Raw genomic sequence first — 27,852 nt, forward strand, 5'->3', positions numbered from 1 at the left:
TTACTGTTAAATATATCAGAAAAGTCAATAGGATGTTGATTTCTTCACTAAGGTGTAGTTGATTTACAATGTTTTATAAGTTTCAAGTGTACAACACAGGGATCAGAATTTTTATAGATTATAATCCATTTCAAGTTTTTATAAAATACTGGCTCTGTTCTCTGTGCTGGATAGTATATCCTTGTAATGTATTTATTTTTTACATAGTAGTTTGTACTTTTTAACCACTACCCATCTTGCTCCTCCTCCTTCTGTCTCCCTAGGGATAACCACTAGTTTGTTCTCTATTATATCTGTAAGTCTGGTTTTTATTCTGTTAATTCATTTTATTTTTTAGATTCCACATATAAATTATGTAGTATTTCTCTGTCTTATTTCATTAAGATTAATACTCTCCAGGTTCATCTACCTTGTTACAGATAGCAGAGTGTCATTGTTTTTTATGGCTGAGTAGTAGTCTATCGTGTCTTTATGACGTCTTTATCTATCTGTTGATGAACACTTACGTTGCTTCCGTAGTTTGGCTATTGTAAATAATGCTGCTAAGAACATGAGGGTACATGTATCTTTTCAGATTAGTGTTTTCATTTCTTTGGATATATACTCAGAAGTGGAATTGCTGAGTTATATGGTAGATCTATTTTTAGTTTTTTAAGCAGTCTCCATGCTGTTTTTCATAGTGACTGCACCAATTTACATTCCCACCAACAGTGTACAGGAGTTCCCCTTTTTTCCACATCCTCACCAACATTTGTCACTTGTGTTCTTTTTGATGATGCCAATTCTATCTTAAGGTTTTGATTTGCCCTTCTCTGATGATTACTGATATTGAGCACATTTTCATGTGCCCGTTGGCCACCTGTATGTTGTCTTTGGAAAAATACCTATTCAGGTTTTCTGCCCATTTTTAAATCAGGTTATTTGTTTGTTTGATGTTGAGTTGTAGGAGCTGTTTATATATTTTGGATATCAACCCCTGCTTGGTCATATCATTTTCAAGTATTTTCTCTTGTTCAGAAGGTTGTCTTTTCATTTTATCGGGTCCCATTTGTTTATTCTTGTATTTGTTTCCTTTGCTTTAAAAGGCAGATCTAGAAAAGTATTGCTACAGTTTGTCAAAGAGTGTTCTATGTTCTAGGATTTTTTTTTTATGGTTTCCAGTCTTACACTTGGGTCTTTAATCCATTTTATCTTCGTATGCAGTGAGAGAAAGTGTGCTGATTTCATTCTTTTGCATGTAGCTGTCTGGTGTTCCTAGCACCACTTATTAAAGAGACTATCTTTTCCCCATTGTATGTTCTTGCCTCCTCTGTCATGGGTTAATTGGCCATGTGTGTGGGGGATTATTTCTGGGCTCTCTTTTCTGCTCCATCGTGCTGTGTATGTTTTTTGCCAGCACCGTAACGTTTTGATGACTGAATATTTGTAGTATAGTCTGAAGTCAGGGAGTAGTGTAACTCCAGCTCTGTTACTCTTTCTCAAGATTGGTTTGGCTATTTTGGGTCTTTTGTTTCCATACAAAGTTTAGAATTAATTGTCCTAGTTCATGAAAAATGCCATTGGTATTTTGATAAAGGCTTCACTTGTGGCTCAGCTGGTAAAGCATCTGCCTGCAATGTGGGAGACCTGGGTTCAGTCCCTGGTTTGGGAACATCTCCTGGAGAAGGGAAAGGCTACCCACTCCAGTATTCTGGCCTGGAGAATTCCAGTACCAAAAATGCCATTGGTATTTTGATAAGGACTGCACTGAATATGTAGATTGCCTTGGGTAGTGTGGTCACTTTAACAGTATTCTTCCAGTCCATGAACACAGTATATTGTTCCATCTATTTGTGTCATCTTCAGTTTTTTCCCTCACTGTCTCACAGTTTTCTGAGTAATGGCCTTTTATCTCCTTAGTTAGATTTATTGCTAGGTATCTTATTCTTTTTGATGCAGTGGTAAATGGAATTCTTAAGTTCTTATTCTGAAAGTTCATTGTTAGTGTAGAGAAATATATTTCTGTATATTTTTGTCTTGCAGTTTTACTGAATTCATTGGTAAGCTCTAGTAGTTTTTTGGTGGTGTCTTTAGAATTTTCTATATATAGTGTCATATCATCTGCAAAGAGGGATAGTTTTACTTCTTCCTTTCCAGTTTAATCTCTTTTTATTTTCTGTTTCTTATCTGGTTGCTGTGGGTAAGACTTTGAATAGTATTTTGAATAATAGTTGTGCATTTGCCTATTCCTGATCTTAGAGGAAATACTTTTAGCTTTTCACTGTCAAGTGTGATGTTAGCTATAGGTTTATTATATATGGCCTTTATTACACTGAGGTTATTCCCTCTGTAGCTACTTTCCGGAGAGTACCATGAATGATGTTGAATTTTGTTAAAAGCTTTTTCTGTGTGTATTGAGATGATCATATGATTTTTTGTTTTTTGGTCATGTAACTTGTATTTTTCAGTCTGTTAATGGGGTATGTTACATTGAATGATTTGCAGATAGTGGACCATCCTTCCTCCCAGAGATAAACTCCATATGATCATGGTGTATGATCTTTTTAATGTGTTGTTGAATTCAGTTTGCTGTTTTGTTGAGGATTTTTACATGGTTTCATGATTTTGACTTGTAATTTTCGTTTCTGTGATATCTTTGTCTACTTTTAGTATCAGGGTGATGCTGCTGGCTAGAATGATTCTGGAAGCATTCATTCTTCTGCAATTTTTTGGAACAGTTTGAGAAAGATGGGTGTTAACACTCTTCTAAATGTTTAGTAGAATTCACCTGTAAAGCCATTTGGTCCTGGACTTTTGTTTTTTGGGCGTTTTTATTACTGATTCAACTTAATTACTGGTAATTGGTCTATTCATACTTTTTTTTTTTTTTTTAGTTCTACCACTTTATTGCTACCAACCCATCTCCCTCCACCCTCGTGCACACATGCTCAGCCATGCAACCCCATGGACTGCAGCCCGCCAGGCTCCTCTGTCCATGGACTTCTCCAGGCAAGAATACTGGAGTGGGTTGCCATTTCCTTCTCCATATTCATACTTTTTATTTCTTCCTGGTTCAGTCTTGGGAGATTGTACATTTCTAGGAAATTTTCCATTTCTTTTAGGTTGTCCATTTTATTGGCATATACTTTGTGGTATAGTCTTGTGACCCTGTGTATTTCTGTGGTGTCAGTTGTAATGTCTTTTTCACTTGTAATTTTATTGATTTGGGTCTTCTGTCTAGATGAGTCTGCCTAAAGGCTTATATATTTTATCTTTTCAAAGAACCAGATCTTAGTTTTATTGATAATTTCTATTTTTTTCTTAGTTTCAATTTCATTTATATCTTCTCTGATCTTTATTTCTTTCTTTCTTTCAACTAACTTTGGGTTTTGTTTTTTCTCTGGTTCCTTTAGGTGTAAGGATAGGTTGCTTATTTCAGATTTTTCTTATTTCCTGAGATAAGCTATTGCTATAAACTTCCCTCTTTAGAACTCCTTTTGCAGTATCCCATAGATTTTGGATCATTGTGCTTTTTGTTTTCCACTTATGTTTTGATTTCCTCTTTGATTTCTTTAGTGATCCATTGCTTGAATAGTAGCATGTGGTTTTGCCCCTACATGTTTGTGTTTTTTGGCAGTCTTCTTCATGTAGTTGATTTCTAGTCTCATAGAATTGTGGTCAGAAAAGATGTTTAGGGATTTCAATTTTCTTAAATTTGCCAAGGCTTGCTTTATTGCCTAGCATGTCATCTGTCCTGAAAAATGTTCCATGTTCTCTTGAAAAGAATGCATTCTCCTTCTCTTGGCTAGAATGTCCCATATATATTAAGTCCATCTGGTTTAATGTCATTTAAGGCCAGTGTTTCCTTATTGATTTTCTTTCTGGATGATCTCTTGATGGAGTTGAGTTATAAAAGTCCCTACTGTTATTATGTTACCGACTGATGATGATTTGCACCTTTTTGTAAAAGCCTTTGACTGTGTGGATCACAATAAACTGTGGAAAATTCTGAAAGAGATGGGAATACCAGACCACTTGACCTGCCTCTTGAGAAACCTATATGCAGGTCAGGAAGCAACAGTTAGAACTGGACATGGAACAACAGACTGGTTCCAAATAGGAAAAGGAGTACGTCAAGGCTGTATATTGTCACCCTGCTTATTTAACTTAAATAAAGAGTACATCATGAGAAACGCTGGGCTGGAAGAAGCACAAGCTGGAATCAAGATTGCTGGGAGAAATATCAATAACCTCAGATATGCAGATGACACCACCCTTATGACAGAAAGTGAAGAACTAAAAAGCCTCTTGATGAAAGTAAAATAGGAGAGTGAAAAAGTTGGCTTAAAGCTCAACATTCAGAAAACTTGAGATCATGGCATCCGGTCCCGTCACTTCATGGGAAGTAGATGGGGAAACAGTGTCAGACTTTATTTTTCTGGGCTCCAAAGTCACTGCAGATGGTGATTTCAGCCATGAAATTAAAAGACGCTTACTCCTTGGAAGGAACGTTATGACCAACCTAGATAGCATATTAAAAAGCAGAGACATTACTTTGCCAAAAAAGGTCCGTCTAGTCAAGGCTATGGTTTTTCCAGTAGTCACGTATGGATGTGAGAGTTGGACTGTGAAGAAAGCTGAGCGCTGAAAAATTGATGCTTTTGAGCTGTGATGTTGGAGAAGACTCTTGAGAGTCCCTTGGACTGCAAGGAGATCCAAACAGTCCATCCTAAAGGAGATCAATCCTGGGTGTTCATTGGAAGGACTGATGCTGAAGCTGAAGCTCCAATACTTTGGCCACCTCATGTGAAGAGTTGACGCATTGGAAAAGACCCTGATGCTGGGAGGGATTGGGGGCAGGAGGAGAAGGGGACGACAGAGGATGAGATGGCTGGATGGCATCACCGACTCAATGGACATGAGTTTTGAGTAAACTCTCGGAGTTTGTGATGGACAGGGAGGCCTGGCGTGCTGCGATTCATAGGGTCACAAAGAGTCGGACATGACTGAACTGAACTGAGGTACTTCTATCTTGGGTGAAAAGTGAAAGTGTTAGTCACTCAGTCATGTCCAACTCTTTGCAATTCCATGGACTGTAGACCACCAGACTCCTGTCCATGAGATTCTCCAGCCCAGAATACTGGAGTGGGTTGCCATTCCTTTCTCCAGGGGATCTTCCCAACCCAGGGATCAAACCTGGGTCTCCCGCATTGCAGGCAGATTCTTTACCATCTGAGCCACCAGGGAAGCCCCTCTTATCCTGAGTGCATATATATTTATAACAGTTGTCATATCTTCTTGGTCTCTTTGTCATTATAAATGTCCTTCTTTGTCTCTTGTTAGTCTTCATTTTAAAGGTTTTTGGGGGCCTGGCCTAAGTATTGCTACCCCATCTTTGTTTTGATTACCATTTGCATGAAATACCTTTTCCCATTTCTTTCCTGTGTGTGTCTAAAGTCGGAAGTGTGTGTATTATAGGCAATGAATATATATATTGGGTCTTGTTTTTCTATTCCTCAGCCACTCTTGTCCTTTTAAATTGGAGGATAATTGCATTACCGTGTTGTGTTGGTTTCTGCCCTATAGCAGTCATGAATCAGCCATGAGTATACATATGTCCCCTCCTGTTAAGCCTCCCTCCCCCCTCCACCCCACCTCACCCCTCCTGGTTGTCACCGAGCGCCAGGCTGAGCGCCCCGCATTGTGCAGCTTCCCACCCGCCGTCTGTTTCACACGCGGTGACACAGGCCCCCAGCGCATCCCGCCTCTCTGCCCCTGCTGCGCCCACAAGTCTCAGCATCCAGCATCCTGTTCTGCACGCGGGCATGTCAGTGCCATCCTTCTGGATTTCCATATACATACGTGTGCACTGACGTGTTTCTTTCTTTCTGATTTACTTCTCTGTATAGCAGGCCCTAGGTTTATACACCTCACTAGGACTGACTCAAATGTGTTCATCTTTATGGCTGAGTTTCCATTGTATATATGTACCACATCTTTATTCATATGTTGACGGGCATCTAGGTTGCTTCCATGTCCTGTTGTAAATAGTCCTGCAGTGGACATTGGGGTACATTTATCTTTTTGAATTATGGTTTTCTCAGGGCATATGCCCAGTAGTGGGATTGCTGGGTCATATGGCAGTTTTAGTTCCAGATTTTAAAGAAATATCCATCACTGTCTTTTGATTGGAGCATTTAGCTCATTAGTTGTTTGGGGATTGTTTTTGTAGTTCTTTTTTGTTCCTCTTCCTTCTTTTGTTTTCTTCCTTTGTGATTTGACAACTGTCTTCAGAGTTATGATTCCCCTTTTTTTGTGTGTATGTACATTATTTTTTCGTGTATGTACATTATTTTATATATAAGTTGCTAATCTCCTAACTTCTAATGCATTGTAACCCTGCATTTTTGCTCCTCTCCCTCAACAACTACCGGTTTTCATATTTTAAATATTTATGTAACCAGTAACTACTTATTGAGGATATAGATGATTTTACTACTTTAAAGTAGTAAAGATGATTTTACTACTCCTACTAGCTTTGTACATGGTTAATACATTATTGACTAGAGACACATTAACATGTCTTTTGTTAGCCAAAGGTTTCAGACTGACCAGAGACATTTCAACATTTACTTACATAACAAATCACCAGCCACAGGCATTAGTTTCTGCAAAATTTCCCTGGTCAGTAAGGTGTTAATTTACTGACTTTAGCAGTGGGCTTTTTCCTTTCGTGATTCTCATTTTTCTCCTCCTAGCCTTTTCTTTTTCACTTAGAGAAGTTCTTTTAACATTTCTTGTAAAGCTGGTTTTGTGGTGCTTGAACTCTTTAAATAGCTTTTGCTTGTCTGTAAAATGTTTGATCTCTCCATCAAACCAGAATGAAAGCTTTGCTGGGTGGATTATTATTAGTTTGTAGGCTTTTCCCTTTTAATCACTTTAAATATAATTTGTGCCACTGCCTTTTTTGTTGCAGAATTTTGGGGCCTGCCCACTGGGTGTGTGAGGCTCGTCCCAATAAGGGTATTTTTATAATTTATCAATTGACTATAAAGGCAATCATGCATAAGTAGCATCCAGATCAGTGGAATATTGTCTGAACCCTCATTATTGCCTGACATTCTTCAGAGACCCTCTTGCTCACCCCCAGAGAAAACCACTGTCCTGGTGTTTGTCATGCATACTGTTAAGCTTGCCTTCTCCCTTGAGCCTGTTGAATTTGATTCCTTATAATGTATTTAGCTAATTATATGGAGAAAATCAATAGTCTAGTAATAGGTAAGATTTCAATTGATCAAAAACATCTTTACCTTGAGTAAACGCTTTTAAGTAGCTCCTGTGTGAGGCACATTATACTTGCTGTTGTAACTCAAAGTAACATGCTGGACAAAGTAAAAGGTAAGTAACATGATGGACGAGATATGCATAATACAATAGGTAAATATTCAAGACTGAGTAGGGGAACTTTTTTTTTTAAGGGTCAGCTCATTTTGTGGATAGAAATTACTATATAAGAGGGCAATCTGTCTGAAATGGGCCTTGAAAAGAGGAATAAGAGAGCTGAGGGGAAGTGGTCTAGATCAGAATGAACTCAAGACATGGACCAGGGCTGTGATTATGTGGATGGAAATTATGGGATGGATTGAAGAGACAGGATCTTAGTGGCTGATGGGATGTGGAGGGACAGGGAGGAAGGTGACGGTGGAAGGGGAGATCATTTATCCTAGGAGCTCAGCTAGTCTGGAGGACAGAATGGGAGTTTGGTGTTGACATGCTGTGTTTGGGACACCAACGAGACACTCAGGTAGAATGGCTGGCATGTGGTTGATGTTCAGATGAGTCTGGGCAGAGTCTAGGATGGATCTGGAAATTTGAGGGTCATTAGCAAATTGTTCAGTAACTGCTTACCAAATAATTGGTAATTTATTCTGTATGAATGACTAACAAGATTTTTCAGGAGGAGCATATGAAGTGTGATAGAAGAAACCTAGGGACCGCCACGGTGTTGGTGACTGGTGGGGCCAACAGCCAATGGAAGTGAGGAGGGATGGTCAGCGGCAGAGGAGGACCAGGGGAGGGAGCCACGGAGGCCCAGAGCGAGGTGAGCACCGGGGAGGCAGGGATGCAGGGCCACACCCTGCCTCCACCTCTCCTCACTGAGAACAAGCACCGCTCCTCTTCTCTTCAGCCTGGCTTGTGTGTCAAAGGGTACAACAGAGAGTGATTAAATGTAGACCTGCCTGGACTGGCCAAAGGCCCACTGGGAATCTGACGCAGGAGGGAGTCAGGAAAGTAGTGCAGAGCCCAAAGGGGGTCCGAGGTGGGGACTTGGGAGTGTGGAATCTGTGTCAGAGCCTAAGTAGTGAGAGCGGTGAGACGACGACAAAGTTCTTACCCATCTGCCCAACCTCAGACTGGGGAGAGGCCTCTCCCCGAGGGGCACAGGCTAGGCTGTGGGCGCGGGGGGCGCGCTCTGTAGTCCCCTCACGGGGCCCTGCTGCAGTTCAGGACACAGCAGGGCCCCACCTGCGCTCCCCACTGGACCCCCCCACCTGACGTCCGACACTGTGGGCTGACCCTTGGGCCCACCTGTGGGTGTCAGCAGCCACAGACGGCATAAACAAAGCACTGGATGGTCTATTCTGGCCGGTGCTCTTTTGCGTCCAGGACCCTGTTGGGAGCATGGAGTGTGCTAAATAGACGCTTCCATCTCTCCAATCACTCCCCACCTCCAGTGCCTGTGCTGCTGGGTGCTCATGGGAATTAAAGGCAGATCTTACCTTACCTCTGAGGGACTTAATTTTCATTTCTGTTTTCCTTACTCAAATTCTCGATTTGATCCACTGTAAATGTAATTACTTCCTACTTTTGGAAAGGTTCTCTGAGAGGAGGGTACATTTAAAAGTATATAGAGTCCGCACCACCTGTAGGCCAGCACCCTGAGCTGTCTGTCTCAGGGAGCTCTGTGCTCCTGGACTAGGGTTCATACACTGCAGAGCAGTGCCCGCAGTGAAAAACTTCAGAGAGGCTTGTAAGGGAAGACGTCTGGGGGGAGGAAGAGTTGGTTCACTTCCACATGGCGAGTTTCACAAGGGCTTCTTGCCAGAAGGTGCTGGCCCCCGAAAGGATGTCCCGACGTGAGGCCGGCCCTTCTGCTGGCACAGGCAGAAGGCAGTGCTGGGACTCTGCCACCTGACGGGGCGGGGGGGTCACCCTGTGCAGGAAGCGCAACCTCAGGACTACAGCACGGGAGCGCCTGAGGCTGTGGGTGGACACTGCAAGGAGCCGTCAGAAATGGTTCCAGCTCACTGGTTGATATTTCAGCAAAGAACATAGAACGTAAATTGGTGCAGCCACTACGGAAAGCAGTGCACAGGTTCCTTAAACCAAAAATAGAGTTACCATATGATGCAGCAATCCCACTCCTGGGCATATATCTGGAGAAAACTAACTCAAAGAGATACATGCATCCCAGTGTTCACTGCAGCGCTGTTTACAATAGCCAAGGCATGGAAGCAACCTAAATGTCCATCAACAGATGAATGGATAAATATGTGATGTGTGTGTGTGTGTGTGTGTGTACACAATGGAATACTACTCAGAATAAAAAAAGAATGAAATAATGCCATTTGCAGCAACATGGATGGACCTCGAGATTATCAAAGTCAGACAGAAACATATCACCTACATGTGGAATCTAAAATATGGTACAAATGAACTTACGGAAGAGAAGTAGGAACTTCCCGGATGGTCCAGTGGTTGTGGCTCCATGCTCCCAAAGCAGGTGGCCCTGGTCAAGGAACTAGATTCCCCGTGCTGCAGTACAGCCATAATTTTAAAAAGCGCAAACGCAGAAACACTCTGACATATAAAACCTGTGGCTACTGTAGGAGAAGGGGGCAGAGGGGCAGGAGTTTGGGGTTAACACATACACATTACTATATATAGTACAGAGAACTATATTTAGTACCTTGTGAAAGCCTCTAGTGGAAAATACGAAAGACCATATATACACAGAGACATGACTGAGTCACTGCTCTATACCAGAAAATAACACAACATTGTAAATCAACTGTGTCAAAACAGTTTTTTAAAAAAGGAGACTGGTTAGAACAGCCTTCACGAAAGTAATAAAAGGAAGGGCCTTTCCAAAAGCACCCTTTCAACAGGATTGTTTTTGTCCTCAGCAAAATGACAAACAGGAACTCCCAACAGCCAGTTCCTCTTAGCTTCCTCAGATCAGAACCTCCCTGGTCACTGCCCCTAGAACCAAGCAGCCCAGCTGAACCAAGTCACCCACTACAGGCGGGAATGGAAGCCCAGGGTGGCATCGAGGAGGGGCAGCAGGAAGTGCCTGGTGACCGCGGCCAGGGTCTTAAAACTTCTCACCTTCTCTTTAAAGAAGCAACACTCGGGCTGGCTTAGAGGAGGGAGTCATGCTGACTGCCGCAAATACAACTCATGCCTTATGCCAAAAATAATTCCAGATGAATTGCTCTAGATGTAAAGCAAACCATCAAAGTTGTAGAGTAAGAACAGGTGAGTATTTTTTACATAACCTCAGTATCAGAGCAAAGGCAGGAACCACAGATGGATTTAAACTGTGGGTGTGCAAGGAGACGAGCACAGTGCTCTCCTGCAGTGAGGACCCAGCACGACAGCCTCTTTGTGGACAAGGATGGGGCCAGTCACCTCCACTGGGGAAGCCAGGACTCATTTCAGAGTAAGTAGCAAAATGAAGATGGGTGTACATCATCACATAGGATGTTTTCACTTCTGTAGACCCCTACCTGGGCTTCCCCAGTACCTCAGCGGTAATGAATCCACCTGCAGGGCAGGAGACATAAGAGCTGGGGCTTCGACCCCTGCGTCAGGAAGAGCCCCTGGAGGAGGGCACGGCAACCCACTCCAGTATTGTCTGGAGAATCCTGTGGACAGAGGAGCCTGGCAGGGTATGGTTCATAGGGTCACAAAGAGTCAGACACAACTGAAGCAGCTTAGCACGCAGACCCCATACCTACCGTCAGTGAAACCAAGACAACTGACAAATAGGTTTTTTAAAAAACTGCAAAATATGACAAGAATATAGTATGTATGAAAAAAACAGTCACGTGAAAAAGACCAACAGTCGAAGTTATAAAAGTAGAAGCGTGAATATAGTATAAAAGCTGTTCAGTTTCAGAGTAATCAGAGGAACAGAAGTGAGACAAGGGGCCATCTCCAGCTCTGATGAGAAGGAAAGGCTGGTGTTCCAGGCGGCAGGTTAACATTCTGTGAGTGAGTACTGCGGTAATATCAAAAGTCCAAAAACTGCAGAACGTCTGTCCTTTAGCTGCATGTTTCTGCTGCCAGGATTCTGTCCGAGGGGGACCCCAGTCAGCTGTGCCAGGCACCAGGTGCAACGCAGCGAGCAACCAGCCCGCGGGCGGTGCTCCAGCAAGTCACGGCCGCCGGCCACACTCGTGGACGCGGGCGGACACGTGCAGAGCGAGCTACCACTCAGCAAGGCGTGACGCCAGCCCCCTCCCCTCTGCCCGCCGCGTCCATACTGAACACAGAGCTGAGGTGTCCTGCTGTCTCCTGCTGGAGGCATGAGGAGCTTTTTCTCTGATACTCACTGTGCACACGTGGTCCATTGGTGGAGGGCACGGTGACCTCGGTTCCTGGGACAGGAGGGCAGGGTAGCAGGGCCTTGAGCTCACCTCTTCTCACGAGCACACCCAGACTACAGCTGCCTGCTGAACACCATCAATGAGACCAGAACCAGAAGACACTCCACGGCCACGGACAAAGGAGGACCGCAACAAGACGGGGAGGGAGGGACACTGGCAGCACAATTAAATCGCACATCCCCAGTGGTCAGCCCGCAGCTCCCACACTGCAGAGGTTCCCCGTAAGAGTGAGTTCTGAGCCCCAGGTCAGGCTCCCCAGCCTGGGGCTCCAGCTTTGGGAAGAGGAGCCCCCAGAGCATCTGGCTTTGAAAGCCAGCAGGCCTTACTTGCAGGAACTCCACTCGGGGTGCACACAAAATCTGACACGCAAACAGGGCTATAAACAAGAATCTGTTTACAGACACCACACACTCAACGCAGTGCCCATCAGGGGCGGTCCAGCAAGGTGCTGGCCCCAGGACCGTCCTCGGGTGACAATGACTCAGGCCGGGTTTCATGTTGTCAGTTGTTTATTATTTGTCATTCTAAAGACTCGCACATTTATAGCATACATGGCTTTGAATGAGCTAAGAATATATAAAACAGTAACTATATGTTTATTAATACTGTCCAAAACAAATAAATAAAAGTATCTTAATGCACTAAGCTTGGCAAATACAATTGTGTAGGGACGAAACTATTGTACAATGTTTGTACATGTTTTAAAGGAAACCAAAGGCAGCTGTGCTGCAGACGCTTTGACAGAACCCGAGTTTTCAGTACATCTCAACATTTCTAGGTGGGAGCCTTATAAGGAACACTGGATGGAACCCTTGTTTTACAGAAACCTGGACCACTGCCTGTCCTCTGCAGCGGGAAACCCAAAAGCGCCCATGTGACCTGAGGCGCTGCGGCTGTCGCGGTGGGCAGCGTGGCCCCCCTCAGCGAGCGTGCCCAGCGCCGCTGGGAGGCCCACTGTCACGCCGGAGCCAGGGAGCCACGCTCAGGGAATACTGCGACCAGAGTATCTCCTATGTGATTAGCCAAGGCTTAGACTCTTCTGGTGACCCATAATGTGTAGACAAAATTAGGAGAATGTTCACAAAAAGGTGCCACATGCAAAACTGAACAGATGACACAGCATTTGCTGTATTCCCTTTTGATAAATGCAGGTAATGCTCTTCAAATAAAAATCTGAAAGTTGTATGAATAACATTAAAAATTCAAGGGAATTTTTTAAAAGGTAGTGATGTTAAAGTGAGTACAGATGGAAATGTAGAGATAACTAGACAATGAATGGTGGAGGTGAAAGACTCAATCTGCCATCATGAAGCCATCTTTGGACAGGGGTGGGCACAGCGGGAGAAGCCGACACCAGCCGTACAGTGGGCTTGCTGGGCAAGTTTCTCTGCCTCCACACGCCTCACTGACTTCGCCCTCCACGCCAGTTCACACTCACCAGTGGGCGTCGGGGAACAGCAGGCTCTGTGTGTGAACTGGCCTCTGAGGAGGAGGGGGTCTGTGAGGTCATCTGGTCTCACCCGTACCTGATGCCCACCCTCCATCCCTGCACGGGGTGGTCCCGCCTGTGCTCCCAGGCTCAAGTCTCTTACTTGTTGCCCGGTGGCATTTCTAAAGGAGCCCAAAGAATAACATTTAGAATTTCAGACACAGGAACTTCTTAAGGGTTCACAAATCTTTAGGATCAGTATGATGAATATGTGCCACATGTATTTCTTTTACAGCCTTTTAAATAACATGTAAACATAATGATAAAAAACAATTGAGAAAACATATAAACCAAGAAAAAACTCTGCTCTGTGCAGATGACTCATCATCTTAGAATAGATGACCAAACATAATTTTCTATGAAATTCCTAAGTCTTATGGCCCATTAATCCCTTTCAAAATCTCATTTCAGGAGACAGTTCAACTTTCTCAACAGCCATCTTACATAATAGAATTGAGTAGAGGATAGTAACAATTATTGCAAACCTAAAGACACTTTCATCAGACATTCAAACATGATTGTATTATCTTCTCGAAGGCCAAAAAAATTTGAGAAACCCACCAGAGACCTTCTTGTAAAATATTTAGGTGTCCACTGTCTCTGTGCATCAGACATACCACATGAGCGGTCCTGCGCCCTGGGGCCAGGGCAAGAGACAGCTGGCCTCACCACCTCCCCAGACACCTTGTTCCCTAAGGGACAGCGGTGACCCCACCATGGGTGGCTTTGCAGGTGTTGTCTTCTGACAAATCTTACCTCAGGCCGATTTGTCAGCCTTTCCTTCAACTGCTGGTTCCACCTGTGAGGCACTGGCGGGCTGATGCATCAGACGCACTTGCCCCGCCTGCATGAGACAGCAAGCTTCTTTCCCCAAAACTTCCCTTTAACATTTCACATTTAGTGGTCTGCCCAGGATCCAATCATTTAAACTACTGTTTACCATTTTCCATGGGGATTTTTAAAAAGTAGGTTGTTAAATCAATGTTCAAGTTTGAGTACTCAGTAGAAAAATAAGGTGAGCAGCTGCCTAAGTGGGCATTTTTAAAAATTTCAGCATTTCAGATGCACCTGGCTTGGTTCATACAGGTAACTACTGATATCCGTGTGTGACGGCTGAAGGCTACTTGAAGGGGCAGTTGTTACTATCCACGGTAGTGAGCCCGACAATACCTGCTATGGACTCCAACGCAAAAAAACACATGCTCCATAGACTCTTTAGTGAAATATTTTAAAAACACAAAAGTAAAAACCAATCCTTCAGGTCTTCTTGAAGAATTCATGTACGACACTAGAGGGTACCCACATTTATTACGTAACAGCTAATTAGAGGAAACCGTGTGTTCATGTTTCAACTTTTCCGTAAGTCCCTTCAGGAGGCCTGTAATGCTTGGGGAAAGCCTTCAGCTGCAGGGAATTAAATGCATATTTGCGACTTCCAACATTCTTCATTGTATTTTCTCTTCGACAACCCTCACTGGGGAAAAAAACAAGCACAAGAAATGACAGCAGGAAAAAAGGAAAAAAGAAAAGACTTAAACTCAGATGAAATGATTATTTTCATAGCATTAAAAAAAAAGTTGATTAGTTTAAGTGGGTGCCAGACTCATTTACGACAATACACGCAAGATGGCAGGTTTCTGAACAAGGCAGTTAAGAAGCAGAGAGATGGACATGGCCTGTCTGGGACTGCGAGGTTGCCCTTCCGAAAGCGGCATGTATCCAAGTGGAGAATGGCTTTTTTTTTTTTTTTTCTTTTAAGATATGGTTGCATGTATTTCACATCTGGTTTATCTGAGAAGTCAATCCTAACTAGTGGTTCACAGGGTCTGTCACACAGAAAATTCAGTGGGAACAGTGCTACTGCTGAAAGACTTTATAAAAAGCTGCATTTTTCTCTGTGGGCAAAGGCTGTTAACGGTCTCAAATTCAAAAAGCTGATTTTCCTTCCTTTAACATGTAGCGAAACCATCTGGCTCAGAAGGTGGTTCTCACATGCTGCCACCACCTAGGAGATGTGTCCTGGGCACACAGCCATGCCATGGGCCTGGGCGGCGGCCGCACAGCTCTTGGTGCTGGGGCGTCCTGAAGAAGTGACCCCACCAAAGTCACCTCTTTGAAGAGCTCCACTGAGCCAGTGAGAGCCTGCGGGGGCCCTTCCCTGGAGAACCTGCCACCAGCCTCTCCTGCTGCACTGATCACAGGTTGTCATGGCAACCCAGTGGGCAGAGCAGATGCTCTGCAGGAGGATGAGCCTCCGACAGGCCTCACGTCCCCAGTGGGACCTCAGGGGAGCTCTCTGGGGGATGTTCTGATTAATAGCAGATCCAAAGGCAAAAGCGATTCCAAACAGGAATGACTTCCTGTAGCACAGTAGGAGGAGTTGATAGTTTTATATTATCTTAAGACTAACAGTTAAATCAACTAGTTATCAAATTTAGTACAAAATCCCCTTATGAGATGCAAAATTTGCAGTTACCAAGAAACAGTGATTTTTTAAAAAAGTATTTCAAGTTGTATGAAGACCATTATGTCATGCATTTTAAAAAAATATCAGTGGCGATTGCTCAAGCCTTTTAAGGTGAAAATGACAATCTCATTATCAAGAACATGTAAAATAATTTTGGTAAGACAGCAATTTTATTCAAAAGATAAATGCAGGTAGTTTAGAAAAATATCCACCTGTTTGTTACGAAGTAATTTAGTAGCTCAGATATGCTTCATCACAAAGCCTCCAAGCCTTCAGCCAGGTGTGTCTCATCTGTGCTGAGTGCCAGGGCCGTATGAGCAGGGAGCCCCCAGTGGAAGTAAAGATTATGTTGGTTTAACACCCAGTAATCGGATAAAAATATTCTATTTGAAGCAGAAGCTATAGAGGTTCTTCTTTAATCTTTGGAAACTTTCATTATCAGACTATTTCAGATATGGCTTCTCCATTTACAAAGAAATATACACACTTTTTGGAAACCACCTATCGCTAATAAATGTCAAACTGCTGTGAGGAACAAAGAATAATTTGTGAACTTCAACATTACCTTTTATTTACATGTTAAAGAGGCTAATTACTGGTTTAGCTGGCTGAATACACTCGAAATTACAGGCAAGGTTACACTTCAATTTGTAAGTCATGTTTACCTTACTGTTTGAATTTGGTGTGAATTTACAAAATCTGACTGACGAGGCTGACTGCACACCAGCTCTATCACCCAGCGTTTAGACAAGCTCGGCCAGGCGCCGGGCACTCAGGTGTGGACGGGTGGCTCTGTGCAGTGGTAACTGGCACTTCCGGACTGCCTTGTCCTAAGGTAGAACCACTTAAACCCATCACAATGGCTGCATAATTTTTAGAAATCCATAGTGCACACTGAGAAGGTCTTGGAAAGATTTTTAGAAAGAGGGCTTTAATTATTTCAAAGCTTCATGATTTTTTAAGTATATTGACAAATTATTTCAAGAACATCTACTTTTTTAAATAAAAAATTAGCACTGAAACCTCACATGGCAACTCATTTTAATGATGGCTCTGGTTTTTCTTTTCTGGAGGGGATCTTCCCCTTTAGAATTTAGAACTTGTCTGGACACGTGAGTGTCTTGGTGATTCTGAACACCTAGAGTCACCTGTGCTGAAACTGCCTTGGAGCTAGCATTAAGCTTAGAATCAACCTAAAACCATCAATGACTGTATCAGTGACTCCCCTTTCCTGAACCATCTCCCCATCTTATATGATCTTGCCTGTTTCTCACTAAAGCAGACAGGATTTCACATATGTATTTAGCCTGATGTCACAAGGCCTTCATGACATTAAAAAATTCAGCCCCAAGGCACACTGGGCTTCTGTCCTCAGATGTTCTAAACCACCACCACCACCCAGAGCCTCAGCTGATCTTGTGGTTCCTCTCTCCATCCGGCCTCATGACTGCAGTGAGAATGTACTGCCTTCTGACTGGCCCCTGAAGAGAAAGATCACGAATCTTAGCCTCTGGCCTTCCATTGTTTCTCTTATCTTAGCAGCCAAGCCTACAGCGGGCAGGAAGGCCTGGCAGGCCACACTGCATCCAGGGGCGGGCCACGGTGTCCGTGAGACTCCTGTGGGGGCCTCGTCTAGGCCCCGGGCCGCAGCCCCCCTTGGCGAGGCAGTGGACCCACCTGGGAAGGGGAAGGGAGGCCGTGTGGTCAGAAGGGCCTCCCTCATCCATACACGGCCTCTGCTGGCCTGGACTCCAGGGGCAGCAGGAGAGCGTCGCCCAGCACAGGGCCGGGAGCCAGGCACATGACTGTGGGCGCCGCCTGCCCTCTTCAGGAAAGCACAGGGGACCTCAGAGCGCGCCCCTCCGCGTGGAGGGGACAGGCGGAGGACACAGCTCTCCCAGGGTCACAGGCTGGCCATGTTGCTACAGTTCAGCAGAGTGACTCTGTCCTGAAGGAGGGCGGGAGCTGTGTCACAGGCCCACTGCCACCCTCACTCTGGAGAGGCAGGGTGGGAGGGGGCCTCCCGCCCCCGTGTGCGAGGAGGGCGCCCCGTCACCCTAGAATCTAAAGCCTGTGTCTGCCATCTGTTGTCCCCTGCTTCTCCAGTCACACCTGCCTCTGCTGTTCCCAGAACCCAGACTCAGATCTGAGGCCAAACCAGAGAAACCTCAGAGTAACTTCTAGAAGTCTGGGGGAGGCAGTGGAGAGGCCAGATTTTCTGGTGGACAGGCTATGTGTATGGACAGGCTATGGAAAGCTTCTGGAAAAGCCAGCTTCTCTGAATTCCCTCGTGTTTCTAGGGTGGTGAAGAGAAACCCACTCCCGCAGAATGCAGTGCAGGGAGAAGCCGGCTGGAGGCCGAAACAGAAGCACAAAATGGCCTGAGCTGGGAAGGTGAGAAGCCACGGCCCATTCCGCACACAGGCTCTGTGGGGCTTCCCTCGCAGCCCTCTGCTGCCCTCAGAGGCGTCCAGCCACCTTTCTCCACATGGGAACGTCAAGGCTACAAGTCTTACAGACACCGCCGTGTTAAGAGTGACGACGTCCCGACCAGGCCAGTGCTTAGGACTCAGCACTTTCACTCACGAGGCCCAGGTTTGATCCCTGCTCAGGGAACTAAGGTTCTGTAAGCCTTGAGGTGCATCCCCCATGCAAAATTTAGGAGTAATGAGAACAGAAACCAAAGCAGCCTTCTGTCTCTCACACCTCTATCTGGCACAGCTACCCAAAAGCTAGGTCTCATGCTTTGGTAAAGTTTGATTTTGTTGTTGTTATTAACCATGTTTGATTTGTAAGAGAGAGACAATATCAGGACTTGAAACTGAAATTAAAAATACTAAAATGAAGTTTTTTTAAAATAAAAATTGCTACTTTAGGAAATATAAATATATCCAACTTCTTTTAAATGAAAACTGCTACTTCAGGAAAAATAAATATATCTAACTTTAAAAGCCTTTTGTTACTATATGCATTAATTCCCAGAACAGTTCAGTGACCATTAAAGATTTAAAAGAGTAATTCTAAAGCCACGTGCAACATGGTATCTTTATGTGCCTGTATGTGCCTGATTTGATACAATGAGCTACTGTACTCACAGCTTTGGGTCATCCCAAATTGAAAGGAATAGCATAAGGGAATGTGATGATTCTGCAAACTGTTTGCTACTGTAATTTTAGGGACTACGCTTTGAAATGAAAGCAGAAAGTACATGTCCTATTGAATAGGTGTATCTAGATGAGCCAGTGAGAAAGCATCTACCCTTTTCATTTCTCTTCAGAAGGAAAGGAAAGGTTAGCAGTACATTTAAAGAATAGTATCAAATATACAAATTCTCTTCTGACAGAATTCCTCTCTAGGAAATAGGGCACACGAGATACACAGGTAATAAAGAGTTTTACATCAGAAGGTAAGAGATTTGATACAAGTAATTCCACGCCAGCTAAACAAAGCAGTAACAAGGCTCTGCAAGAACATGTTACAAGCACTGAAAACTCTACAGAATTGAAAGACACGTCCTCCTGGTGAAATAAATTGGCAGGTATTTACAGTTCATAACAACAAAATGTCAAACTGTAAGGCATGAAATATTTCTTGGCGGACCGTGCTCTGACACATTCCTTCTGTCCTGCTAGGTACATGGCGGTGGGACAAGTTCTGGCACTTTTGTTTTTCTTGTGACTTACTAATTTTTCATCAAGACACTCATTTGCAACGTAATTTGGCCACCAGGTACGCTATGCTCAGAAAGAGCCACACAATCAGTAAATTGGGGCTCAGAGCAAGTAAAGGGATGGAACAGAGGAGGCTGGGGTCTAGTCTTAAGTCTCGGACGGGCACCAGGCCGCTCAAGTTCTTCTGCGTGACTACCTCCCGAGTTCCAATGCTGTGAAAAGGAAGAAGGTTGGGAGAAAGGAAAAGAAAAAGGGAAAATAAAGAAAAAAGAGACACATGCAATGGATTTTTTCCAAAAGTATGGGGGAATAAAAAGAGGATAACAGAAAAATAATATTTAAAAAAAAAATGGAATGAAGCCACAATAAAAAGAAAAGATGATATGCAGAAACGGGTGTGAGAGGGATACCGAAACAAAACGAGCACAGTTACAAGAAAAAAGAGAGAAAGAGAAGTGAAAATAAGAAAAAAATATCGCAATCTACTGGAAACACACACGTGCAGTCTGACTACATGGTTTTCCATGTTCGCCCCCGGGGCTGCCCAGCACACGCCATGCTGCCCGGCCATGCTCGACATGCGGCTGGACATGGACTCCAGAAAGCAGGCTGAACATGAAGAACCATTGGGGTGTTTGACCTTCTCACAGATGCCCAAGTGGCAGGATGCAACTGATTCCGCCATGGCTGCCTCCTGATGAAGCACCCAGATGACACCCGCTTCCCTCGAGTTGCCCTGGAGGCAGAGCCCACAGGGACCCGCCGTGGCTTTCAGGCTGAGCAGCGGCAGGGCGCCTTGTCCTATCAGACAGCATCTACCAAGCGCCCAGCTCACGGGAAGCTCGGTGCGTCCCACTTTGGAGCTACAGAAGCAGTGCTCGGAGGGCAGGTTCCTGGAGGAGCCCGGATGCCACGGGACGGCAGACACTTCTCAGGCTGTGAGCACTGGTGGTCACATTTCCAGCCAGGGCAGTCTCGGGGGTCGCTGGGCTACCTAGAAAGGCCGATCCTGGACTCCAGCCCCTGTGCTGGGGACAGCGGGGCACTGCCGGTGGTGAGCTGGAATTGGCTCTGCCGGTGAGAGCCAAGCAGGCCCATCTCTCCCCAGCTCTCCGGGCCCTGGTGTCGCTCGGCAGCCTGAAACAGGCCCCAGTGAGTGTTTATGCCGTAGAAATGGAAAGACCAGACAGGTCACTGGGGGTAGTTGGTTTTGTTTCGGGAGAGAGCTGGCTGTCAAACACCTAGCACAGCGCTGGCCACTGCTCACCCTGGGCCTCCAGGACACAGCTGGGTGTCCGCCAGCCCGGCTCCATCCGCCCCACCCCCGCTGCATGCATCGCCACCCCCGCTGCTTGCATCTCGTAAGATGCAAGCGGGAAAGCAAGGGGACCGCTGACAGGCACGGACACAGCTCCTGCCACCTCCTCAGGGTGCCGGGCTGACCCCGGGTCCCAGCCACGCCACAGCCAGAAACACCGGCCACGGGCCCGCCACCGTGGACCTGCAGCCTATGAACAGACACGTCTCCCGATGCGGGATAACCCAGAAAACGGGAGGCAGGATCACCGTGACATGGAAACATGCACATGCCCAGGGCCCACAGGTCAGGCAGACGGTGGGGGGGGCGGCGAGCATGGCGCCGGGGGCTGGAGCTGTGAGGGTCCCGGGGGCGGCAGAGGCGGGCTGTTCTCACTAACTTCTTAGACAAGTGTGACAGTAACACGCTCACCATGGAGATTTTATACAATTCAGAAAAGCACAAATAAGAAACACAGGACATTCATAACTGGAGGCAGGCGGGGCTTCCAAGAAGCAGAGGCAGGCAAGGCAAGGAGGCCTGCCCGCGGGAGGAGGCCCCCTCCCCGCAGAGCCTCAGAGTCCCTGCCCGTAACGCAGGGCACGGCCGGCTCCCCAGACCCGGGCGCTCTCACAACAGTGCCAGGAGAGACAGCACAGAGGGCGGGCGGCTGCCTGTCTGGGGGCTCTGTCAGTCTGTATGAACAGCCTTACAGAGGTGTGTACTTCCTAACCACGGGACTCAGCAGGGCAGACGTGGGCAGGGCAAAACAAGGGTGCTCACTGCACCCCTGTTCAAAGGGCTGACACTGTACCATTATGAACAAGTCAACGACAGTAAGCTGGATAAATTATAGTGTGCTAAAAACGGTAAGACTTCCACTTAAAGTGAAAGTGACAGTCACTCAGTCATGTCCAACTCTCTGTCACCCCATGGACAGAATTCTCCAGGCCAGAATACCGGAGTGGGTAGCCCATCCCTTCTCCAGGGGATCTTCCCAACCCAGGAATCAAACCAGGGTCTCCTGCATTGCAGGCAGATTCCTTACAAACTGAGCTATGAGGAAAGCCCCTGTGAGACCTCCATTTATTAACCCCCCAAAATGCTCACAAGACAGTCAAGTGAGAAAGGCAGGCTGAGACCAGGGGCAGAATCGCACCTGTAACTGCATGTGTTCCCTGCTACTCAGGGACTAGCTGAGTTGGCCAGTGCTGGACTAACCATGCTCACAGCCATATGTATGTATGTAACTGGCTCTAAGCTACGTGTCAAGGTGCTATTAGCACTGTTCCTTGCAACAACAAGAACATGGAGAGTTGTACAGCGGGGTGTGGGGTGGGTGTGGGAACCACGGGAGCAGGGGCTTATTTGTATTCTCCAGTTGTCCCTCAAGGACTATCAGTCACTCGCGTGACAGAAGGTGTGAAAGTGCTCTGCGTGTCAGAAGCTGTCCCAGGTCACCTGCGCTGGGCAGGCTGCCCACGTGCACACCTCCGGAGCCACGCGCCCCTGGCCTCCCGAGACCCCTGTGCTCAGGCGCTGTCAGGATCAACTACTGTTTGCTCAGACCTGTTCTAGAAACCAGACTGTGGTACCAGCGCAACTCCCGCCTCAGGCCTGGTCTCTCTGATGGAGCAGACGCCGACAGGGGCTGGGGAGCCCCCTCCGTCTTTCTCGCTCCCTTGCTGCCGGGGGCCTACGTCTCCCCAGAGGCGTCCTTCCCACCGCCTCGCAGCTGGCGGCGCCAGGGACGCCGAGGCACGGACAGTGAACTTTCTAAAGTGCGTCGGGAAGCGGCCCTGAGGTCACGAGGTTTGGGGGAACGTGGGAAGGCCAAGCAGGACAAAACGGTTGCCTTTTTACTAAACGCTCCTGTCAGGAGGCAGGCGCTCAGGCCTCGCTCTTGCGCACGGCTGTGAGAAGGTCAAACGGCAGAGACATACAGAAAGGATAAGAGAAGCAAAGGCTCCGAGAGTCTGGTGAGAGGACAAACGGTAGAGGACACTCAGCAGAAGTGACCGGGAGAAACGAGACTGAACAGCATTGGTGGCTACACGAAGAAGGCGGGAAAGCAGGTTTCTTATCCTTTCTTTAGGTATGTGAGGCGAGGGGCTCCCCGCAGGGCTGGAGACAAGGCATCGCTGACAGCGGGCAGTTTCGGTCCCTGGGGCTCCCTCTGCAAACGCGCCTGCGGCCTCGGAACCAGAACACGATTAAGGCCGGGGACGGCGGGGACGGCGGGGACGGCGGGCGGCCGCCAGGAAAGGCTCACTGGACGCTGGCTCAGGAAAGCACACCCAGCCCGCGGCCGGGAGAAGCGGGGCCCTGCAGCCTGCGGACACCGCCCCCCGCGACGGAGACAGCAGGGGCCCGGGGCACGCTCAGAACCAGGCGCGCGGCCGCCCCGGAGCAGCCGCCTCCCTCCCGCAGCCCCGCCCCCTGACGGGACCGCCCAGGGGCGTGGCCTCGCAGAGCGGCCGGGACCCACCTGCGCATGCACTCCAGGGCCTGCGTGAACACCTGCGGGGCCATGCCGTGTTCGTGCTGCAGGATCAGGCACTGCTCCAGCGTCACCGACATCGCCGTGCGGTCCTTGGCGCTCTTGCAGCTGGTGAACCGGACCCCGTTGAGGCGGCGGCAGACCTGCCGACGGGAAAGCAGGGGCAGCTGGGAGTGAAACGGGAGGGCCCGACCCAGGGACAGGGCGTGGCGACCTCTCCGCACCAGGCCCAGCCTTGGCTCCAAGGAGCCGGTTGCAAGACAGGCCACGGCCGGGGTGGCCCTGGGCGGGGAGGGGGGTCTCCCCACAAAAGGCGGCTTCCTCCCGGACGCCCCACCGTCCATGCACCCAGCTGACCAGCTGCCCCCTTCCCAAGTCCGCCAGGGCGGGCCCTTTGCTGCTGATCCCGACCCTCAGCGGAGGTCAGCGCAGCTCCCAGGATACCCGGCCCCACCGGGTTTCCAGGCCTTTCTGGAAGTCAAAGCACAGACCGCTAGTCTCGACGCACCTCCTCACCCACACAGGTGGGGCCGGCACAGCAGACCCACTTCCCTGCGGCCACCTCCTACCCACAGGCTCCCCCAGCGAGACGGAGACCCCGCGCAGGGTGAGGCGCCAGCCCCTCCCAAGCAGGGGGCACACACGGCGGGCAGCCCCTCGCCCTGGGGCACCTCCGCTCCCCGTGGGAAGAGCGCCTAGCAGCACAAGCTCTGCACCGCTGGGCACAACCCCAGATACACAGCTCCCAGGTCCAGAAAGCCCTAGAACAAAAGACTTTCTGGGGTAAAGTTTGTGGCGGCCATACTTGGCAATATGACCAGATCTGAGGGAATGTCAAATTACTTAAAATTTTATTTATCCCACTTGGTATAAATATTCATAGTTTGCTAAGTCACTTCAGTCCTGTCCAACTCTTTTCGACCCCATGTACTACAGCCCACCAGGCTCCTCTGTCCAAGGGATTCTCCAGGCAAGAATACTGGAGTGGGTTGCCATGGCCTCCTCCAGGGGATCTTCCTGACCCAGGGATCGAACCCACGTCTCTGACATCTCCTGCATTGGCAGGCAGGTTCTTTTCCACTAGTGCCAGCTGGGAAACTCCCTAATTCGTACTTTGCAATAAGGCAATGTTCAGTGGGTTGATTCCAGACCCCAGACTCCTCAGGACTGTGAAACCATCCACATGTACCACGTTCCACACAGATGACTGTCACATACCTGTGCATACACTGTAGACTATACACCCATCACGTTTCTGAAGCATGGAGCCCTATGAATTCTAAAATATCTGGCCACGGGAGCCTCAGATAAACACCTCCAGGCCTGTACAAGAGGCTGCACTGTGAGAACAAGATGAGCGTCTCGAGAGGCCGCTCCTCTACCAGAAGCCATGTGCCAGTGGGCTCCAGGACATGCTGCTCTCAGAGAAACACCAGAGGCGCTGCGGGTAGACAGCACCAAGCCTGCTTCTCAGGGGAGACCAGGCAGCTACTAGCAGAGGTGCCATCAGCAGAGGGCAGAGTGCAGGCCAACACATGTCTCATTTCAGCTCAGTTCAGTCGCTCAGTCGTCTCTGACTCTTTGCGACCCCATGAACCACAGCACACCAGGCCTCCCTGTCCATCACCAACTCCCAGAGTCCACCCAAACTCATGTCCATTGAGTCGGTGATGCCATCCAACCATCTCATCCTCTGTCGTCCCCTTCTCCTCCTGCCCTCAGTCTTTCCCAGCATCAGGGTCTTTTCAAATGAGTCAGCTCTTTGCATCAGGTAGCCAAAGTACTGGAGTTTCAGCTTCAACATCAGTCCTTCCAATGAACACCCAGGATTGATCTCCTTTAGGATGGACTGGTTGGATCTCCTTGTAGTCCAAGGGACTCTCAAGAGTCTTCTCCAACACCACAGTTCAAAAGCATCAATTCTTTGGCAATCAGCTTTCTTCACCATCCAATTCTCACATCCATACATGACTACTGGAAAAACCATAGCCTTGACTAGACGGATCTTTGTTGACAAAGTAATGTCTCTGCTTTTTAACATGCTATCTAGGTTGGTCATAACGTTCCTTCCAAGGAGTAAGCTTCTTTTAATTTCATGGCTGCAATCACCATCTGCAATGATTTTGGAGCCCAGAAAAAACACTGTTTCCCCATCTATTTGACAGGAAGTGATGGGACCGGATGCCATGATCTTAGTTTTCTGTCTAGAGAAGGATAAAACAGAGAAGACCCAAGCAAGTTTGGCCAAAACCATCAGGAGGAAAATGGGTGTCTTATGAGAGCAGAAAAAAAATTAAAAAAATTTTTGAAAAGACTCTAAGACTGAGCAGCCCCTGAGTTAGGGAAAGAGTGAATTAACCCAAATTCATAAAATCGTAACTGATGAGGTGAGGGTGGACATGGACACAATCGCTGAATTCCACAGGCTGGAGAGTTCACGACTGAAATGCGGGACACAAGCGAGAACTACAAACAGGTCAAAGAGAGTTACACTCACAGGTGGTGGAGCTGAGCACCACAGGTTCTGGAGGTAGCCAGAGTGGCCAGAGGTGCGAGGTGCATGCTTGCCCACGTCTGGCTGCAGGCTCCAGTCCCGGGTAGGCCAACAGCCACTGTGGAGCACTGGAGGGTCTCCCCATGTGTGAAATGAGGGGGTTCAGTTCAGTTCAGTTTAGCTGCGACCAGCTCTTTGCGACCCCACTGGACTGCAGCACGTCAGGCTTTCCTGTCCATCACCAACTCCAAAAGCTCACTCAAACTCATGTCTATAGAGTCAGTGATGCCATCCAACCATCTCATCCTCCGTCGTCCCCTTCTCCTCCTGCCTTCAATCCTTCCCAGCATCAGGGTCTTTTCAAATGAGTCAGTTCTTCGCATCAGGTGGCCAAAGTATTGGAGTTTCAGCTTCACCATCAGTCCTTCCAATGAATATTCAGGACTGATTTCCTTTAGGATGGACTGGTTGGATCTCCTTGCAGTCCAAGGGACTCTCAAGAGTCTTCTCCAACACCACAGTTCAAAAGCATCAATTCTTCGGTGCTCAGCTTTCTTTATAGTCCAACTTTCACATCCATACATGACCACTGGGAAAACCAGCCTTGACTAGACGGAGCTTTGTTGGCAAAGTAATTTCTCTGCTTTTTAATATGCTGTCTAGGTTGGTCATAGCTTTTCTTCCAAGGAGCAAGCATCTTTTAATTTCATGGCTGCAGTCACCATCTGCAGTGATTTTGGAGCCCCCAAAATAAAGTCTCTCACTGTTTCCATTGTTTCCCCATCTATCTGCCATGAAGTGATGGGACCAGATGCCATGATCTTAGTTTTCTGACCGTTGAGTTTTAAGCCAACTTCTTCACTCTCCTCTTTCACTTTCATCAAGAGGCTCTTTAGTTCTTCTTCACTTTCTGCCATAAGAATGGTGTCATCTGCATATCAGAGGTTACTGCTATTTCTCCCAGTAATCTTGATTCCAGCTTGTGCTTCATCCAGCCCAGTATTTCACATGATGTACTCTGCATATAAGTTAAATCAGCAGGGTGACAATATACAGCCTTGATGTATTTCTTTCCTGATTTGGAAACAGCCTGTTGTTCCATGTCCAGTTCTAACTGTTGCTTCTTGACCTGCATACAGATTTCCCATGAGGGGTTAGGCCTAATATTTCAGCTCTGCATGTGAGAACCAGTGTGGACATGTCCCCTTGTCAGGGGTGAGTGAATGACGAGCTCTGAAATGGCCCTGGTACCCAGGGCTCAGACAGGGACTTGGAGCTCCACAAACAAATTCCTGAGAAAACATCTGACATATAAGGACTTCCCTTCAGGAGAAATGAGGAGATTGGAACAGCAGTGTATCGGAAACATTGTTGAAAGAGATGACACAGGTCCTGGCGGTCTCCCTTTGAACCTATTTAAAGGCGCAGCGAGCCATGAGTTTAGCACGTGTGGACTGTGCAGGCTGCAGACGGGGACAACCTGCTCATAAGCCTGGTCACCACACGCCCGGGAGAAGACTCTGAGTCACGCTCATCAGCCCTCAGGCAGTCCCAGCGTAAGCAGTTCACAGGCAACTCTCAGTGTCTCCTGGAGCCTGGGCACGCATCCAGGGATTCTCCCGTGTTCTTGTGGAGAAATCTGTCCCCACTCCTGGTTGAGACTTTAATTTGTTGCTGCTGTTTTAGCATTATTATTATATATCATTGATATATATATCATTATATATATCATTGTGAATATATTATCATTATTATTATCATCCCCCTACCCCCAACGGCATGTACCTCGGCGGCTTGCCACAGGATGTCAACGTTCTTGTTCTTCCTGGCGTGCACGTTCTGACCCAGGAACCGCAGAAGCTCCGGCAGGCATGTCTGGCTCCGGGATCGAGGTAGACCTGGAACAGGGAAGGGGTCGTGGAGCTGGACCGCCCCAGGGGACAAAAGACAGCAGGTGAACCTGCTGTGAGTGAAAAGAAAAAAAAAAAAAACTTACAGTCCTCAGGCAGAACTTCCTTAAACTGCTCGAAGTAGGAATTTAACCGCACCAAGCTCTCCACGTTGATAACTTCTTGTAAAGACGTGTCGCCGAACCTTTGGAGTCACAAGGGGACACCATCAGTTTGCTAACATGACTTGCTTCTAGTACCAGGTGATTGCATTACAGGCAACAGCGCTGATTCTCTCAATCCTTATGTGTAAATCTGAAGCCACGTTCCTTCCCCTAAGCTGACGGTTATCTGTCCATGTTGGTGACAAGTCTGAACATGTTTTATCAGCAGG

General features: G+C 47.2%; 1 protein-coding gene across 10 annotated transcripts in view; it reads right to left on the bottom strand.

The window, feature by feature from the left end:
* Positions 1 to 12,142: 12,142 nt before the first annotated feature.
* INPP4A (inositol polyphosphate-4-phosphatase type I A) overlaps positions 12,143 to 27,852 on the bottom strand; it is a 118,550-nt gene continuing 102,840 nt past the window's right edge. For 7 of the 10 annotated variants that reach the window (XM_061155961.1, XM_061155963.1, XM_061155956.1 and 4 more), the window contains 4 exons: positions 27,566 to 27,663; positions 27,355 to 27,467; positions 23,064 to 23,218; positions 18,984 to 19,490 (listed from right to left, as the gene is read on the bottom strand). In XM_061155961.1, coding sequence (XP_061011944.1) covers positions 19,310 to 19,490; positions 23,064 to 23,218; positions 27,355 to 27,467; positions 27,566 to 27,663 — 547 coding nt within the window. In that variant the 3' untranslated portion in view covers positions 18,984 to 19,309. The other 3 variants (XM_061155965.1, XM_061155962.1, XM_061155964.1) reach the window with 2 other exon arrangements.

Source organism: Dama dama, chromosome 11, assembly GCF_033118175.1.
Source record: "Dama dama isolate Ldn47 chromosome 11, ASM3311817v1, whole genome shotgun sequence".
Lineage (NCBI taxonomy): Eukaryota > Metazoa > Chordata > Mammalia > Artiodactyla > Cervidae > Dama > Dama dama.